At 36.0% G+C, this 17,712-nt stretch overlaps 1 protein-coding gene across 1 annotated transcript in view; it reads left to right on the forward strand.

Moving 5' to 3' along the window:
- Positions 1-17,712, forward strand: part of ERCC6L2 (ERCC excision repair 6 like 2) — a 52,744-nt gene that overhangs the window by 29,625 nt on the left and 5,407 nt on the right. Inside the window, exons 14-17 of the mRNA XM_084278722.1 lie at positions 1,254-1,406; positions 2,223-2,306; positions 3,932-5,108; positions 5,801-5,955. Coding sequence (XP_084134848.1) covers positions 1,254-1,406; positions 2,223-2,306; positions 3,932-5,108; positions 5,801-5,955 — 1,569 coding nt within the window. The remainder of the gene's footprint in view (positions 1-1,253; positions 1,407-2,222; positions 2,307-3,931; positions 5,109-5,800; positions 5,956-17,712) is intronic.

Genomic DNA, 17,712 nt, shown 5'->3' on the forward strand with positions numbered 1-17,712 from the left:
CAAAGTTACTGTGAATCTGGGATTTTATTTTTTTTTGTCTACACGTGAACTGCATTCCCTCTTCTGATACTTGAGCACAGTTAGGAAATTATCAGTAAGTTGTGGAGAAAATGCCTTTATCTGCTATTGAAAATTCAGAAGCTATTAATGTATGTGGATGTGAGGCTTTCAGTGAACTATACCAATGTGCTATCAGAAAGCGAAATGTCATCATCCGTCCTCTTAATGGAATGAGTTTATGTGAATTCACTTGATCATGTCTGTAGTGTATTTGTGCTGAGGAATCTGTTTGATTTTAAAAATGCTGGAGTTGTTTTTTAGTGGTGGTTGGCTGTCTGACCTAGCAATATGTGATTGCAGAATGTGATATAAATAACATTGAAATCTAAGATAATAGAAATCTGAAGAAGTTATACATGTATCCTGAAGTATACTTTTGTAAATACTATGCATAATTAAAGGAAGAGTAAACTATGCTTAGGTAAAGTAGAATTTGATGGTGTAGTATTGGCCTGCATAACTCGAGAGGTACTGTCTAGGAAAATGCCTGTTCAGTGCTAGAACTAGAAGTGAGTAGAACTGAAGAACTAACTACTGGTTAGAGACAGAAGAAATACTAAAGGTCTGGTATCCATAAACCTGTGGGTTTGACATTTTTCCAGTTAAATATACCAATTATCTATGTACTGAAAATTTTCAGTTGTTGGAATGAAGCTAAACCTGCCTGACTTCAAAAATGTTTTAATTCTGCTTGATAAGCTATTTACTTTTCTTTACTTTTCAACTGGAAGATTGTCACTTCTGTTCAATCTTCTTCACAAGAGAGCATGATAATAAAAGTATTCATAGAGCAGTAGGAGTAATCTTGCAGCTTTTATTTAATCCTGCCAAGTAACCATGCAATGTGAAGGACTATGAAGATATAGTAGGTATTTGTTATTGGGTTAAGATGAGCAGTCAACATGCAAATGGGTGTCAGTAGATTGTATAGCAGGTGTCTGGTATTAAGCAACAATGAGATTAAAAGATTTGAATTGTTGGGGTTTTTTTTGTTTATTCAGTAAACCCAAGCAGGTTCATGCTATACCACAGTCTATTATATCAACATCTGCCAGGGAAATAAATAAAAAAATGCTCCCGTAGGAATTTCTGCCTGGTCCAGCTAAAGCTGTGTATGTGATGTGGATGCCAGGAAATTCTGACACGTTGTTGGAGCAAACACTTCTGAAATCTCTTGTGTTGTTCTGTTTTAGCAACTTCACTGTGCTGTGGTTGGAAGTGAAAATGCCAAGCGGTATTTCGAGGCAGTTCAAGGATCAAAGGAACATCAAGGAGAGCTTTTTGGGATCCATAACCTTTTCAAACTTAGGACTAATGGGTCCTGTCTTACAAAAGACATCCTGGAGGTGTGAAGTCCTACCCTTTTTCTTCTTGATATTAGTTTTATATTTTTCCTTCCCTTAGGAGATGTTTCCTTCCAAAATTATGGCAAAATACTTTTTAAAAAGACACTCACAATACCTGTCTACGCCATGTTTTTAATGAAATAGGCATGATAATTTCTGATGTATACAAGATAAATTTCCTAAAATCAGACTATAAAAAATTTGGATTATAACTTAAAAATATTTTTAACATATTTCTCTTCCCAGCAAAAATGCCGTAACTTATTTTGTGATATTTTTGCATACTGTCAACTCTGTGCACAGATACCTTTTTATTTATCAGTATCTCAGAGTGACCTTTTACGTTCAAAAAACTTTTTTTATGGTAGAGTAACCTTTGTATAGTACATTTTGAGATATCAAAACCTGCTTAATAAGGTGTTTTAAAGTGCTAAATTTAAAAACATTACAAGGTGGAAGTAAATATTTGGGGATATTAAGATCAAAAGTTTTCTGAATTAAATCTAAATTCAAACATGTTGTCTAATATGACCAGTGTAGCAGGTATTCTGCTTTGGCAAGAAGTTTAAATTATTGAAACAGTGTACACATTAGATCCTCCCAATTTACAGTGCTTGTTACTTTTCCCATAGGTTATGAGTTAAATTAAAGAGCAATAATTGCCAGAATGTGAGTCTTAGTCTGCACTTTGCTGATAGCACTTCTGATGCTTGTGTCTCTGTAGGAAAAAAGGAAAGGTGTGGGTGTTTTTTTTCTGGGTTTGCCTTTTAAGTTGAGCAGGTACAGTTCTATTCTCTGCATTCTTGATTGTTGTAGAGGGAAGGGCGAGTAGAAGCAGGAGTCATGACAGCAACTACGTGGCTAAAGGAAGAGACACAGACTCCATGCGGCTCGGAAAAGGTGAGGTCTCTTCGTGGGCTACGGACCAGAACGTAACAGTCTGTCGTGTTCCTGACACTACAGTGGCACATGTGGGCAGTCTGTTTTTAGGCTGGTAATGCTTTTACCCTAGATTGTACTTGCTGTCTTTTGTCTGCTTGGCTTGACATACTGTAAAGTGTTAGACAAAGTCATGCTGTTTGTGTTAAAATGGAACGTTCTTAGCATGTGTGGCTGTAGGGAATGGGCTTTACGTAGGTTGGATGTCCTCAGTTGGAATGAATGAAGGTGTTGCTGACAGGCTGTTACTGTGAAGCAAAATTGTGCACCCAATCATTGGTTTGGAGTGGCGGCCTTATGTTATGACATGACATGATATGATAGCCTCTGCTTAAGAAGTCAGTTGAGAATCTTAAACACCTATTGTTTACAAGATTTTGGTTAGGAACTTGTGGAAAGGAGTACATTTGGTTTGGAGGGTTGAAAGCTTGCATCAGGTTTTGTGGGCCTGCGTGGAAGACATAGGATATTTATTTGATGTAATCAGACAGTGATTCCCACAAAATAACTGGTCTGTTCAATGTTTTTTTCTCAACATGCCAAATCTCTTCCTTCTAGAGCAAGATTTTTTTTCTTCCTGCCAAAGGCTAGGTTTGATTGGAAAACTTTTACAAATGTTTTTGACTGACCACTGCATTTACATGATTTCATAAACAAATAATTACATCTACCATATGGCCTCTAAGCATGAAAGATTAGACTAGATCACACTGAATGGTACTGAAAATTAGCCACTGTCTCCTAGGTTTTTTTGAAGATTTCTCTGGGTGATTGTCAGTATAAATTTAAATCTGTATACCATCATATTGTTCATCACATCACATTAATATATCACTGTGTGATCATGATTTCACAGTGGATTTTGTGACAAACTTTTTTAGCTTGGGTGAAATGCTTTTTGATAAGCAGAGTGGTATCATAATTAATATGTATTAGTCTTTAATATTCCGTTTCTCTACAAAAGTTTAGTATTTATCCTTCTGACTTTTCATTTACATATTTTACCTCACCAGTGCACTGTTTTGGATTTGTATTCTGGACTTAACGTAGCTTCAAAATTACATGGAGGTCATTTTTGTTTGATTACAGTAGGCCCCAGCTAATTTTAAGAGCAGAATGTTACATACTCGTACCTCTCTGAAATTGTGTTAGCCCTCATGTACAAGGAGGTTGACCGCTGGTGGGAGGTAACACTTCTGTGAAAGTCGTTATACACTGTTAAGGTTTGAATCATGAAGTCAATTTTCAGGATACCTTTGAAAGATGAAAAGCTGCAACAAGATCAGTACAAAATAGCAAAATATGGGTGTGGATTGTGAGGACATAGTTTGGTTTAGATACATATGTAATATCAAATATGCAGTTTTGATTGTTTTGCTAAAAGTTCTATTCAGCCAAAGAGTTCCATGTTTTATGACTTGTTTTATTAGTTTTTGCTTTCTATTTTGTGTACTGTAAATACTATTTTGCATGTATTTTTGATCGAGTAGCATAGTGAAAATCCCCTTTTTTCAGTATTTCAGATTAGGGTTTTTTGTATAATTTATGGTTTAAATACCTTTGCTGTATAATAATTTTGTTTTTAGGGTGAACAGCAAGACACTAATGAAGATAGAGCACCTGGAAGTATTCAAGCACAATCAAAGAAAGAAGAAATGGATTTTTGTGATGACTTTAGTGATGATGATATCCTAGAAATGTCTGTTAAAAAATGTGACAGAAGGAAGCCTTCCAATGCCAATAATTCAATGGCAACGAAGGGACAGCTTTCCTTAATGCAGTGTGGATTTTCTAAGTTCTTGCAGAGAAAAATTGAAACTACCAAAGAGTCGTCTAATAATTACAACTCTTGTCATTCCAATTCAGACTATCAAACTGTAAGAAGAAATGCTAGTAGCAAGCATAGTGATTTTCAAAGCCATGTACCTGACTTGGAGTATGGCAAAGCTGCTCAGTCACCGGATGGAACTGATGAACAGGATATGCCTAGTCCAGGCTGGCTTGCTTTATCAGGCTCTGAGGAGGAAGAGAGCAGAGGAAGTGAGGATCAGTGTGTATCAAAGCAAAGTGATGTAGTCACTGAAACTGAATGGAGTTCTGAAGAGAGTGATGATGTAATCTTTCCCACCCAAGTTCCAGCATACCAACAACCAGTGCTTACTAAAAAAGTTGAAGTCTACAAGTCAGCACCTGAAAATTGTGAAGAGTTAACAAGAGAAAAAGATGGGTTAGTATGTGAGGAAGGCAGTAGGCAACTTGAAATCTGTAGTACTGAGGCAAATTTGAGCAAAGTCACGTCTTTCAAAGAGATTAAGAATAGAACAAGAGATGTGAAAGAGGCAAGTGACATAAGCGATGAGTCTGATGATATTGAAATTCCCCATAACTCCGAATCAAAGTTAAAAGCTTTCAGCTTTCAGAAAGGGAAGGAAGGCCATGTCCGAAACAGTGGGCTAGGTACCTTCTCCAAATCCCTGCTACAATCAGAGAAGGCCAGTAGAAAAGAAGAGGAAAGTGATTCGCAGAGTATAGATGAATTTTCATCCTCTGAAGATAATTTACCAGTAGAGGAAATTCATGTCAGAAAGCAAAGCTCTAAGTGTAAAAGACAGAGTGGCAGAGTTCAGTTTGAGTCTAAAATGCTTCATCCTATTCATAAATCTGCTGCACAAATGAAATCTGGCAATTATGCTGCATCTAGAACCTCTGCAAGTAAAGCTGCATTTCAACATCAAAAAGTGGAGTCAATGGACAGATATTTAGGTAACTCCTCATTTGATTTTATTGCTTTTATTTCAGCTGAAGTAGTAACATACATTTATCATTGTTGACAGGTTTTAAGTTCTTTGTCTATACATTTTTTTTGTTACAAGACACTAATAAATGCTCTGCTGAATTATTTAGTAATGTCCTTTGGTATCTATCTTTTTACATATTAGCCTTACTTTTGTGTCACCTGAGGGGTTCTTTTGTCATGCTTTGTTAAACATTTGCTGTCAAAGGATGCTAAAATTGAAGATTTATTGACAATTCACAAATCTAAATACCTGACCTGCAAAATCTTGACACGACTGTTAAGTAGTTGGGTTTTATGTGTGGTTTTATTTATATAATTTGGGAATTTGAAAATCTGTGTAGGAGACTTGCCTTTGTTAGAGACTTAACTTCAAACATTAATATTACAGCCATTAAATCATAGATGCTTTGAAACTTCTTGGTCCATCTGAAAAAAACACTGAAATGATGGAAACAGGACTAAACTGGACAAATCTGATTAAGTCTAATGGTTGTTTGTTTCATAGAGCTGAGAGACAATGCTGAGTGTAATCATCACAAATTTTACGATTTCTATGTAAAACTTATTTTTAAAATTGCAAAATCATTCTTCAGGGCAACTATATGCTTTCAGGGTTTTGGAACAAATATTTAATTATACCTTTCTTCTACTGTATCAGATGGTGTTCAAGAAGTGGCATATATTCATTCAAACCAGAATGTGGTTGGATCCAGCAAAGCTGAAAATCACTTGAGCCGGTGGGCAGTGCGAGACGTATTTGAGTTGAAGCAGTTTTCCCAGCTCCCTGCTAATGTAACTGTCTGCAGTGCCAAGGTAAAGAGTAATGTTTGGGAAATGATGTTTTTACTGTTTTTATCCTCATTTTTCATCTTAAAAAGCACTAGCAAACTTGTTTTTCTGTTAATGGCCACCATGAATGATCAAAGCCACTGAGGATGGGAGGAGGATGAGAGGACGCTCAAATGGAGGTCTAATAAATTATTTTTGTGTTTTGTTTTTTGGTTGTTCCTTTGTAATTGGCCAGCTCTGAAAGAGCTGGAAATTAAGCAGCAGAGCACCCTCTGTGGGATTTTTCTGAGAGAAGTGTTAAGATTAAAGATAGGATGTTTGAAATCAAATTCTGTTCCATGCTTTTCTGATTTAAGGCTTGAAAAAACTTCAGATTGTTCTGGATCCAGTTAACAAGGATCCAGTTGCCACAGCACAAGCCAGAATCTCTGTAGTGTAGAAAGTCAAACATAAATCATTTTGCAGAATTTTTTTGTTGTGGAGTGGACGCATGCAGTGGGTTAAAGCAATGGTCATTATTGTCTCTACTTAATGTCTGCAACTCAAAACTCAAAACCAATGTGAGTGTGCATTTGCAGCAACAGAGACGTGTTATGCTTTTTGTTTGTCATGCATCTTGTTTAATTACACTTGGAATACATACAAATCTGGAATAAATTCAGCTTACAGCTTCCAGGTTTTTTATTACATAGTGGCTTTAATCTACTCTGATTATCTGGACACTTTGTTTGCCTTGTAATAAACATTTTCTGTTTTCTAGAATGATTCTTAAGATAAACCACAAGCATAGAAAAAGTAATTGGTGAAGGTACAGTTTTGTCTTTACAAATATGCTACTAATCACTATAGAAATTATAGGCAGAACACTGTATTGTTTATTGTTCTGGGGTGTTGGAACATCAGCAGTGACTAAAGGAGTTTCTTCCAGTGGTGTTGATGTATTTAATCAAGCCATTAGCAGGGATGCCAAAGAACTTTTGCACTGGGAAGATCAACAGGCCAACAAGTGAGGCTTTTCATTCTTAACACTTTTCCATTAGACTATCCATTATTCACAGAAAAAAAAAAAATTAAAATACTCAGGAATGCTGTAGAAAGATCCCTGTTTAATGGCAATGGCTGACAACATTAATAAAGCTAAATAAAAGGAAAAATATGTTGAAGACAGTACTTTCAGTAAACATCTGTTGATTCACCTAGATTCAAAACTAGTCTGTAGGAGTCATTTGTATTGTTCATGTAATTTACAGGTCACTATTTAGAGTTTGTGTGACTGCAGCAATTACAAATTAACCTCTCAACTTGTCAGACAGTTTTTTTACTTAGAAGCAACAGCAGTATCAGTTCTCTTGGAGATTTAAGTAGGGAGAAAAGCATCAGTAATTATGGAGAAGGCTGCTGCTTCCTTTGCTTCCTGTTCTTTCTTTGACGTAGAGGCACTAATCTAGAAATAACCCATAGATGGTTGTCTGTTCTTAAATTGGAGCTTTGAATTTTTTGTGCTCAGCTTAAAAAAAGTGCTGCCAGGGGTTCTTAGGCAACTTTGAAATATTATCTACTTAGGAAAATTGTAGCAGTAACAATCTTTCTTCGTTATTTTATTTTTATTTTTAAAGGTGTTCTGTGAAAAACATGATCAGTTGCTCTTCAGACTACCAGCCTGGTAATTACTTGCCATCATTTTAAGCTACGACATTCACTGTCAGAGCAACTAAGTGTTTTATAAAGAGAATTCTGACTTCAAATGCAGTTCAGTAAAATTTTTCCTACATATTAAAGCATGATGTGTAATATTAAAAATACAGCTGAACAATTATAACTTTATTTACCAAATGATGGAAATTTTAAGTATTAAATACTGAAACATTAATTATAACCTGATACTGAAAGAAAAGCAAAATTTTTGTAATGTGAAATTTCACACTGATGTCGCTTTTTAGACTTTTCTCAGCAATTATGTTCATCCTGGGTATCAGTCATTGCATATTTAATTAGAAGCCTTTTCTTTTTTTACTATGGGTTTATATTGAAGCTTTATTTAATATCCTCATGAAGGCTTCTGAACAGTTTTCTGTTAATATTTATGTCCTTTTTAAAGTACATTTAATTAATTTGTGTTATTTCTAAGTAGGGTTGATCAAAAATTATTTCAAAAGTATGTCTCTTGGAACAAAAGTAAAATATCCTTTGTGCTGTTCAGTTTACCTATGTCATCTCTTTCTTCCTCCTTAGAATTTTTGCTCTGCAGTCTGTCTATAATAATGCATTTTTTACTTAAGTTTAAATAATTTTTTTCAAGAGTTTACTAATCTCTGGGAAAGGGAGGCAAAGAACAGTTAAAAACTAACAAAGAATTCTGTTGAAGCAGATGAGTTGCAAGTTGGGAAATGCAGCTATTCCTACAGATCTTGGTTGAAGATTGAATGAAACATCTTTGCTTCCAGCTTACATATGGAAGCTGGAGTCTAATGTAGTCATGTAAGTTGCAAAAACTACTTAAAACTAGAGCAGGCTGCAAACCCTGTGAGGACTCTTCCTTCAAAATGAGAGAGGAGGCATGGGAAGAAGATCTTTGAGAGCCAGAGTAGAAGGGATGGGAGACAGGGATTTTTCTTCCTCAAAAGAGAACTTTGAAGGTATGTGGAACAACTTCTTTAAGAAACAGAGTAACTAATGAAAATGTAAATTTGCATTTCAGTTGATTATAAAAAGTGTAATACTGTCACTTTGGCATAAAAAGTTTGTTTGGAGACAGTCTTTCCTTGATTCCACTACAGAAGGTGTTAGATCTAGACTGTTGGCACTGATGTAGTTCACAGTAAAACCTCTCTTAACCTTTGAATATGTACGTTTCAATCAAACCATATGGTTTTTTTAATCCAGTAGTCAGTCTGTCCCTAATGTTAGCTGTGTATTCTTGCATCCCAGCTACCATTTCTCTGAACTAATAGAACATAGTATTTTAACCTGCTATTTTTCTGTACCATTAAAGGCTTAAGGGAACAAAATCTTGTTGGGTTTTATGAGAAATGGGTCTTGGTACTATTTCTTCTGTTCCTGCTTGCTTTATTCTCCAGGTTCCCTAACAGTCCTGGTGAATGGCTTCCAAGATTGCTGCAGAGCCTTTGACCCTTTTTCTCCCAAGGTGGTCATACTCCCTATTTTTGTTTATTGTGTAAATTGACTAGTTGAGCTAGAATGTTCTTGTTTATAAGAATGAATGCTTGTTTAGTGTGTGTTTGCCTAAATTCTTTGTGACTATTAAAAATACAGTTAGATAACAAAAAACAGAATATTAAGTCTGATGTCAAGGAATAAAAACAGAATATCATGAGAGCTTTCAATTTATCAGCTATGAAAGGTGAGAAGATCAAAAAGTAGTAAAAGTAACAGAATTAACTATGCATAATTATACAAGCAAGAGAATAATCGATATTTTGGTTTGTTAGTCAAAGTTAGTCCTGTGCAGCATCTGAATCAACAAAGTTAACTATTTGAAGATAATCTATATATAGCAATGGTAGAAGCAAACACATGTGGAAGGCTTTATGCCATGATTCTGAAGAAACTAAAATAAATTCTGGTTTGGGAACGCATTCCCTTTATCACAGAAGCCCATAGGATTGCATAGAAGTGGAAGGAAATTCAATAGCGGTAGCTGTGTAGCATTTTCAATGGAGTGAGGTACTCGTGTCTTGTTATGGATGAAGCCTTCATAGTCATCTACAGCAGTGGATATCTGCTTATACGGTATTTTGCAATCAAGAAACTACTTATAATACTAAAAGTTTTTAAGGTAGACATGATATTTATATCTTTGATATTCCTTAAAAGTATAATACTTATAATTACAGTAAAGATATTTTAACTTGCTACCAACAGCCCCTGAATTGTACAAGTTATCCTGTGTCTGAACATTGTCCATGATCTGACGCTGCAAGTGTCAGTGGTCAAAACAATGTAGACTTTCAGTAGAAAGGACAGAACACCAGCATGATAGTCATTCCTCAGTCTGTTTCTGGTAGTGTTGCTTCTGTGGAAGGCACTGAAGCATCAGTAACTACGAGTGTTGAAGAGCCTCAGTAATTAAAACAAAGCCAGAGATTTTTATTCCGTGCACAGGTGTGCCAGGCATCTGTTCCTAAAGTAATTTGAGAGATACAGATTATGCATCTGAATTTCCTCTGTAGTTCTAAAATCTTACTGTGTGTCCTAGAACATTAGATGTCTCAGATACCATGATGTAAAGGAGAATCACACCAGGATTCAGCATCCGAAAATCAGGGTAAAAAATGCAAGTCATTTAATGTGACAGATCCCTTCTCCGTTAAAAATTACCAAGGGCTGGTTTTCGTTGCTTCTGTATACATATAACTCCAAAATACACTTCTGCTATTTCACAGAAAGTGATTTCTAACAAGAGGTTTCTGGTCTTGTATGCAGAAGTCTGAGTGAAGATGTTCATATTAAAAATTAATTGCTTGGAATAAGTAATTTGTTTTTTCCAGCATTATTTTGTGTATTGGTTTTAGGCTGATTTAATGATACTGAAACATCATTGTTCTACATTCTAGTTTCAATTCAAGGCCTCTGTGTGTGAATATACTTGGTTAAAATTCATTGGTTTTATATGAAGCCTATTTCTATTTCCCCATTCCTAGTCATTAAGAAGACAGTTCTTTTATTTTGTTCTAATCTATTCATATAACCAGAAAGAAGGAAAGCTTCTAAAAGAAAACATGGAAAATGAACTTGTAAACTGGTCATGGTGGACTGACAGTGCCAGGGTAGTATTTTCATAGCAGACCTACAGGTATTTCAAGCCTTTCATGGAAGAAAAGTGTCTTCGTCATTTATGTGATATTGCCTTCAAATTTAATTATTAATTTTGAGCAATAAAGAAAGTGTGGACATTTTCTGAAACCTTTGTCATCTACTAAGTATTTTTAGAGGCTTGAGGGTTTTTGGAGCTTTTTTCTGGTGCGTTCCAAAGCAACCTGGTTGACTGGCAGTGCAGGACCTTGTTACTTTGTTTTCGGGTAACTTGCGTTGTTATTTGTGAAGCTGTTTTTCAGTCACCATAAGAAATAGAAGCCTCCTGGAGGGAAGATTAAATATCTTCTTTTACCATTTCTAGTCTATTCTGAAGTAAATGACTGCACTCCTTAATTTCCTAATTAATTTCTGTGTTAATTGGCAAAAACAGTGTATGTGAAATGATTTACATAAGTACAGAAGTCTGGAATAGGCTTCCTCTAGCTCCTATAAAGCTGAATCTGTGTAGTATTTCTTAGAGGCATCTGGGGGGGTGGTTAGACCATGGGCAAGACGTTGGAGAAGGCTTGGAGCATCACAAAAAAGACAGAATATGGGAACAGTACATGCTAAATTTGAAAAACTGATGATATCCCTTATTAGAGCTAATTTGTGCTTTTAATATGTGGAAAAGTATTAGTCACAAGAACTTGTACTGTACCTGTTGAATATGTGGAGTCTCATTTTTTTCAGTCAACTGCATGTTTTCAACTTTAAGTTTACTTAAAGTTTTACTGAAAAGAAATGTACAAAGACAGCCATTCAATTGAGGATTAATCACTATGGCAACAGAAATGTGGTAACTGAAAAGGGGGAGGATGTATTCTACCCTCAGCTTCCTGCCAGCTGTCATATTCAACCTCTGCGGCATGAATTCAGGCCAAAATATAGACTGTGACCAGCTCTAAGAAACTATATCTGTATTTTTATAAATTGGTACAAGAATCGCACTATAAAAGAAGACTTAATCCTCTGAATTGGATGACAGACATTTGGCACTCTTGCCAGTGTTTGACAGAGAAATAACGGGATGCTTTGTAGTAAAACCTGGATTAATGGTAAACCCCTCTTTATGTTATTGCAATGTGGTGTAAATGAGAGAACTAAGCATGCTGTCAGCCTAGGAAAAAACATGCCCTTTGTATCTCCAATGCAGATTTAAGTGCTGTTGAGAATACTGTAAATACAAAAGTTGTGTTATTAAGAACTCTTCTTTATCGTATTTGTATTACATTGACATTTTGTAGATTATTTAAACAAAGTGTCTCTATCAGTTAGAGTAACTCTGATTGCAGAGTATTTGCACAGCTTTCCCATTCAACAAGTGTAGATAGTTGTTTACAAAGAGTAGACTTTAGGGAGATAATGTTCCATTATCTTTCCTTTTCTAAGATGGGCAGTGCTATTGAGCTTTAAAATAATTGTTCCCAAACGATTGGCCTGTAATTGGGCTTTATCAAGTTTACAGTTTCAGTTTACAATAGAATTAACCATTTCAGTGTGGCTTTTGGTTTGAGTGTTTTTAAATACGGTTAATTCCTATGTAGCATTCTGTGAAGCCTGTAGTTGCACATGCACCATAATGAATATGGATTATTTAGTTTTGCTGCTGTTTGGAAGGGTGCAAGTCCACAGGCTTCCGCTGGAATCAGCCTTGAGTTGTAAGACAAGCTGATTATTCAACAGTAATAATAACAACTGCATTGATTTATGGTCAGATTTTTCATGCAAGAAAGTGATACTGCTTATAGCACTCTGCTCTGAAAGATAAATTCTTGCTCTGTTACCTGATTGGAGAAGTAAACATGAAACAGAACACAATCCTTCCTTGGTTGACTTAGTAATCAATTCTCCACTGTAAAGCAAATGATTAGTGTTTATGGGATGTCCTTGGTCTTTGTACAAGCAGAAAAGCTGGAGATGACAACCAGAGGGCATTTTACTCTGATTAAAATTTCTTTACTTTTATCTGCAGATGTAGCTAAATACTGGTTTCTTGATGTTGCAGAAAATTTTTGAGAAGTAATTTCTACCCAAAAGAAGTCTAATACTTTTTGTAACTTGAAGAATATTTCACCTGTTGGTCTCCTGTGATACAATAAAATATTAGATAACTTTGTATTGACAGCCACCATCCTGAGTAGATTTGTTTAGCTCAGAAGGTTTGGGTAATGTGAATGTACTAGAGTTTTAAACTTTTATGGCAGGATATCTTCATTTTCTGAGGCAATTGAGGTACTGACCATTAGCTAAACAACTACCTTTAATGGCCACATCAGGAGTCATTCTAATATATTGTAAGATTCAGGCTTATTTCAAACAGAGGAATATGTAAGTCATCATAACCTTCTGAAGTACATAGTTTAAGTAGTGTGTCCTCTGCAAGCAGGAAAGCTTGCTTTCTGGTGTATCAAAGAATCATAATCACTGTTCTGTTATTATCTTGACCATATGGACCTCACATTTAAACTACATGGCATTTTATGTGGACTCTTTTATACTTTGTGTTCCTTGGCATGCAGAAGAATTTAGGAACAAATTCCTGTCCGTCATGTGTACGTGTACAAGAGAGAAGGAAACAAGACCTTGAATGAACTGTCAAGTAGCAGAAATTTCAGGATATTTATATATGTCCTGACAAATAGAAGAAACATAGGTAGACTAGAAAACAGTATGGAAGAATTAGTATGTGTTCAAAAAGAGACTATAGAAAGGTCATAGTAGTTTATACATATTACAGGAAAAGCTACCAGGGAAGAAGAAATAAAAACCCGAACAAAACAATAAGGAAAACTATGACAGGGGGAAAACAATTATCTGAAATAATCAAGAATTCCAATTTGGGTAGATACTTGATGCATTGTAATGAATTTATCACCGGATCAAAATAATAAAACCTCTGAAACTTGACTGCAACTTCCAGTATATCTGGAATGTCATGTGTTTTCTCAGGTTTAGAGGGGAGTGGAAAAAGAGAGTAGATATGGCATAAAAGTTTTGTTACTTGCTTGTGAGTTTCATGCATTTGTATGATTTAGGTGACTGCCAGGCAGCTAGAGATTTGAGAAAGGCTTTCTTGTTTGTTTTAGAAATGAAAACAAACAATGAAACTTTGCAGTGGAAAGTATCCTGGATATCTGGCAGCAGTGGTTTCATGCATACCTGAAGAGAAAAGCCTGTTAGCTGTTAACTCTGCTTCAGCTGCGAGTTGGGAAGTTGAAGAGGGTTGTTGCTAACTGGATGTCTGTGTTTGGCAAGGTACTTACCATAGTGATACTCTAAGTAGCCAAGCAGTAGAAGAGAGGAAGATGCTCAGATATAGCACAACTTTGGCTAAAGAAAAACTATGTAAATCTGTTTTCCGTTTGGGCTTTTGAAGGAAACTCATTATCCTCTGAAGTCTGGTGACCTGAATTGCCACAAACATGAGACAGCTTAAAAACCTGTCCCTGGATCTCTGTTTATTTTTTTTTCCTACTCATCTTACTCCTAGCCTCTGCTTGCTTGCTCTGCCATAGGTTTTCAACTTGCAGTGCTTAAAACAATGAACGTTGTTCTCTTTTTGTCTTACTTGAAGGGACTAAAGAGAGGAACAGTGAAGTCACAGGCTTAAGGTTGCCAGTCATCGTAGTCGTGTCTGAGTGTGCTCAATCACGGGTTCACATACATTGCTCTGGAGTGTAGAGCTGCCCCTTTCTGCCTGTTGTAGGAAGAACATACTGAAAGTTTTCCTGTCAAAGCCAGACAAAATTTATTTTGGTGGGTATTTATGATTTTTAAAACTGCTTTAACTGCAGCAGGAGACAGTGTCACATAGAGCTGACAAATCCAAGGCATGTACATTCAGGATAGAATCTCTAAGTAAAAGTTACCACTGCATTGTGGCACTTAAGGTTCTGCTTGATGCTCAGCTGGATGTCCTCATTCTTCTTGAAGGTCATTATCGTTAAATATGAGCTGGTGTGGGACACAAAATGTGCAGATGCTGCCATTTTTGAACTCTTAATCACAGCCTGTGTGTAATATGTAACTTAAATAGAAACTCATTATTGGTGTCCAAAACTTGTTATACACTTTTACGAACAAGGAGCATACATAACAAAAGAAAAAGTGGTTAAGAAAAATATATTCTGTGGTAGGAAGATACTTATGTTGAAAAATCTGTAGACTAAATGGAATGTGAGAGGTGGAAATAAATACTTTCCTAGAACTGTTTTTTCACGTGTGGTAAGAGTCCCTACGTTTTCTGAAATCTTAAACTATTCTGCACAACTGCTTAGTAATCCTTCTTTCCCGTTGCAGTGTATGGAAAGCTGCTTTTGACTGAGTGCAGTAAATGAAGAGGGGATAGGATAAGAAAAGAAATCTAAGACAGGGTAATGTCTAGGCTTTTACATGGTTTTTATTGAATAAAAAAAAATGTTGCCTTCTAAATAATGTGCATCTGTGGCCCTTTGTCTTAAACAATTTCTTTTCAAAGTCATATATATTTTTTTTTTTCCTGAACTTTGTGTAAAGATTGTATTGGTAACATGGAATTGCACAAAGTTGAATGAAGCAATAAAACGTTACACTCAGTAAGCCAATAGAAATTTTCTTTGGTATCAAAGAAATTATTTTGCTGCACCTTTTACCCCTTGCTGAGGTACTGATTTGAGAAAGGAGAAAATGTGAAGAATGCAGAAATGTATAACAGTGTTACAGATAATTCACTATAGGCACACTTACTTACTATTCATCTAATAAATGCTGTGGTCAAGTTTAAATGAAACTTTACCACTTTGCACTTGGAACAGTGGGGATTTTGTAACATGCTTTGTAAATGTATAATGTCTTCAATGTATGTAAACCCTGAGTAAAGGCTAACTGCTTTTGTGATTGCTGCCAGTCTTTTTGTAAAAATTATATAGCAGATACTGTATGCTGTGCTAAATATTTCTCTAGCTGTGCATCATGCGTATTTCAGAAGGCTAAGAAGATATGCTTTGCAGTGCATAAAGGAAACATTTTAACACATAGTGTATGTGTGTGTGATACAGTGTTTGGCAAGAATTCTTTTGGATTTCTATACTGTGATTATTAGTTGTCATTCAGAATAACTTGTTCTCATAATCACATATTTGAAACTTTTAAGCTACGTTATTACCTATTTAGGCATTGGATGGAATCTTAATTCCAAGAGAAATACTTTGTATTACCATTTGTGGAATTTGAGTTGGTTTACTATTCTTCATCTCCCTGTGTTAAATTGGTTATCACTTTTCAGTAGGTACCTGGCTGAGCCATAAAGCAAAGTCAGACTTGCTACTTGGCAAAACAGTTGGATATTTTTGATGCAAAGAGATGACTGTGCTTCTTAATTCTCCTTTCTTTCCGTTGTATCGCTCTTTATTTCCAGTCCTGAGAGATGCTTATGGACTTCCAATTTTCCAGTGATGATTTAAAAATGCTATAGTCAGATCTTATATCATTAAAATGTTCTTGAATGAAGTTCAGTAACACTGGTACTTAGCTAACTAAATTAATATAAAGTACTTTAAGTTAAACTAAGATTCTGTGCACTTGGAAGTGCACATTAGCATGTTAACAATTTTGGTTTCCTTTTATTATTCTGGTTTTTTGGTCATAACGTATTATTTCATAAAGGATCTGACATTCAATAATATAAATAGATTGCTAAATGTGCTAGTATCATTAGTGGAAGAACAAGAGTCAGAGAATTTCTTGTTGAATCGTTACAATTAGCAAGGATTGATACAAATGCTCAGTTAATGTAATTGATATTTTATTTATTTCAACCTTGCAGAGCAAGATCAGTCACCTTATGCATGTGATATTCATGATAATTCATGTGAAAATACTGGTGCTGTAAAGTCAACATGGGATTTTGTGTGTAATGGGGGGACACACAGCAGCATTGTAGAGAAAGTGCTCAATGAACAGAAAATAGAAAGCTGTTGAACAGAAGTTGTTATCATGAAACAGATTTCAATTGATGAATTTGAAGGTAAACATGGAAAGAGACTAAGAAAGAAATTCTCCATAATATCCTGGGGGGCATTTAGAAGACTGTTGCCAGCAGGATGAGGGAGGTTCTTATCCCCAGTCTTCTGCCTTGATAAGGTCACATCTGTAGTCCTGTGTCCAGTTCTGGCCTCCCCAGTTCAAGAAAGACAGGGAGCTACTGGAGAGAGCCCAGTGGAGGGCTGCAGAGATGGTGAGGTGACTTTCCAGTGAGGAAAGGCTGAGAGCCTGCAGAAGAGAACACTGAGAGGGGACCTAGTTGATAGTTATAAATAATTTAAAGGGCAGGTGTCAAGAGGATGGGGCCAGGCTCTTCTCAGTGAAGCTCCATGACAGGACAAGGGGTGACTGGCACAAACTGGGAAACAGGAAGTCCCACCTGAACGTGAGGAAAAACTTCGCTCTGAGGGTGACAGATCACTGGGACAGGCTGCCCAGAGAGGCTGTGGAGTCTCCTTCTCTGGAGATACTCAAGGCCCACCTGGATGCGATCCTGTGCAGCCTGCTTTCAGTGATCCTGTTTTAGCAGTGGGGGGTTGGACTAGGTCTCCAGAGGTCCCTTCCAACTCCTGCCATTCTGTGTTACTCTGAGTGGGAAGAATTAAGGAGAGTAATACATGAAGTCAAATTAAGGGAAACATAATAGTGTAGAACGTGGAGAACGTGGAGAACGTTGAAGTTTTCACTATTTTAATGAACACAGAGACATTCTAAGAAAAACTGAAATAAGTGGTTTAGTCTTACTGACAAAATGTTTATTGTTTTTCAAAAAAGAAATTATTGAATTTGGGTGCTAGATTTAACTTCAGAATGTTTTTGAAAGCATGGCAAGTTTAACAGAGGCAGTTGTTGTTTCAGCCTAACTGGGTGCCATTTAATCAATTGGCTTTGCTCCAGATAGCTGAGATGTTTCTCAAGTGTAACTCACAATGACCATGGGCT

This window comes from Gallinula chloropus, assembly GCF_964237585.1.
Source record: "Gallinula chloropus genome assembly, chromosome: Z".
Taxonomy (NCBI): Eukaryota; Metazoa; Chordata; class Aves; order Gruiformes; family Rallidae; genus Gallinula; species Gallinula chloropus.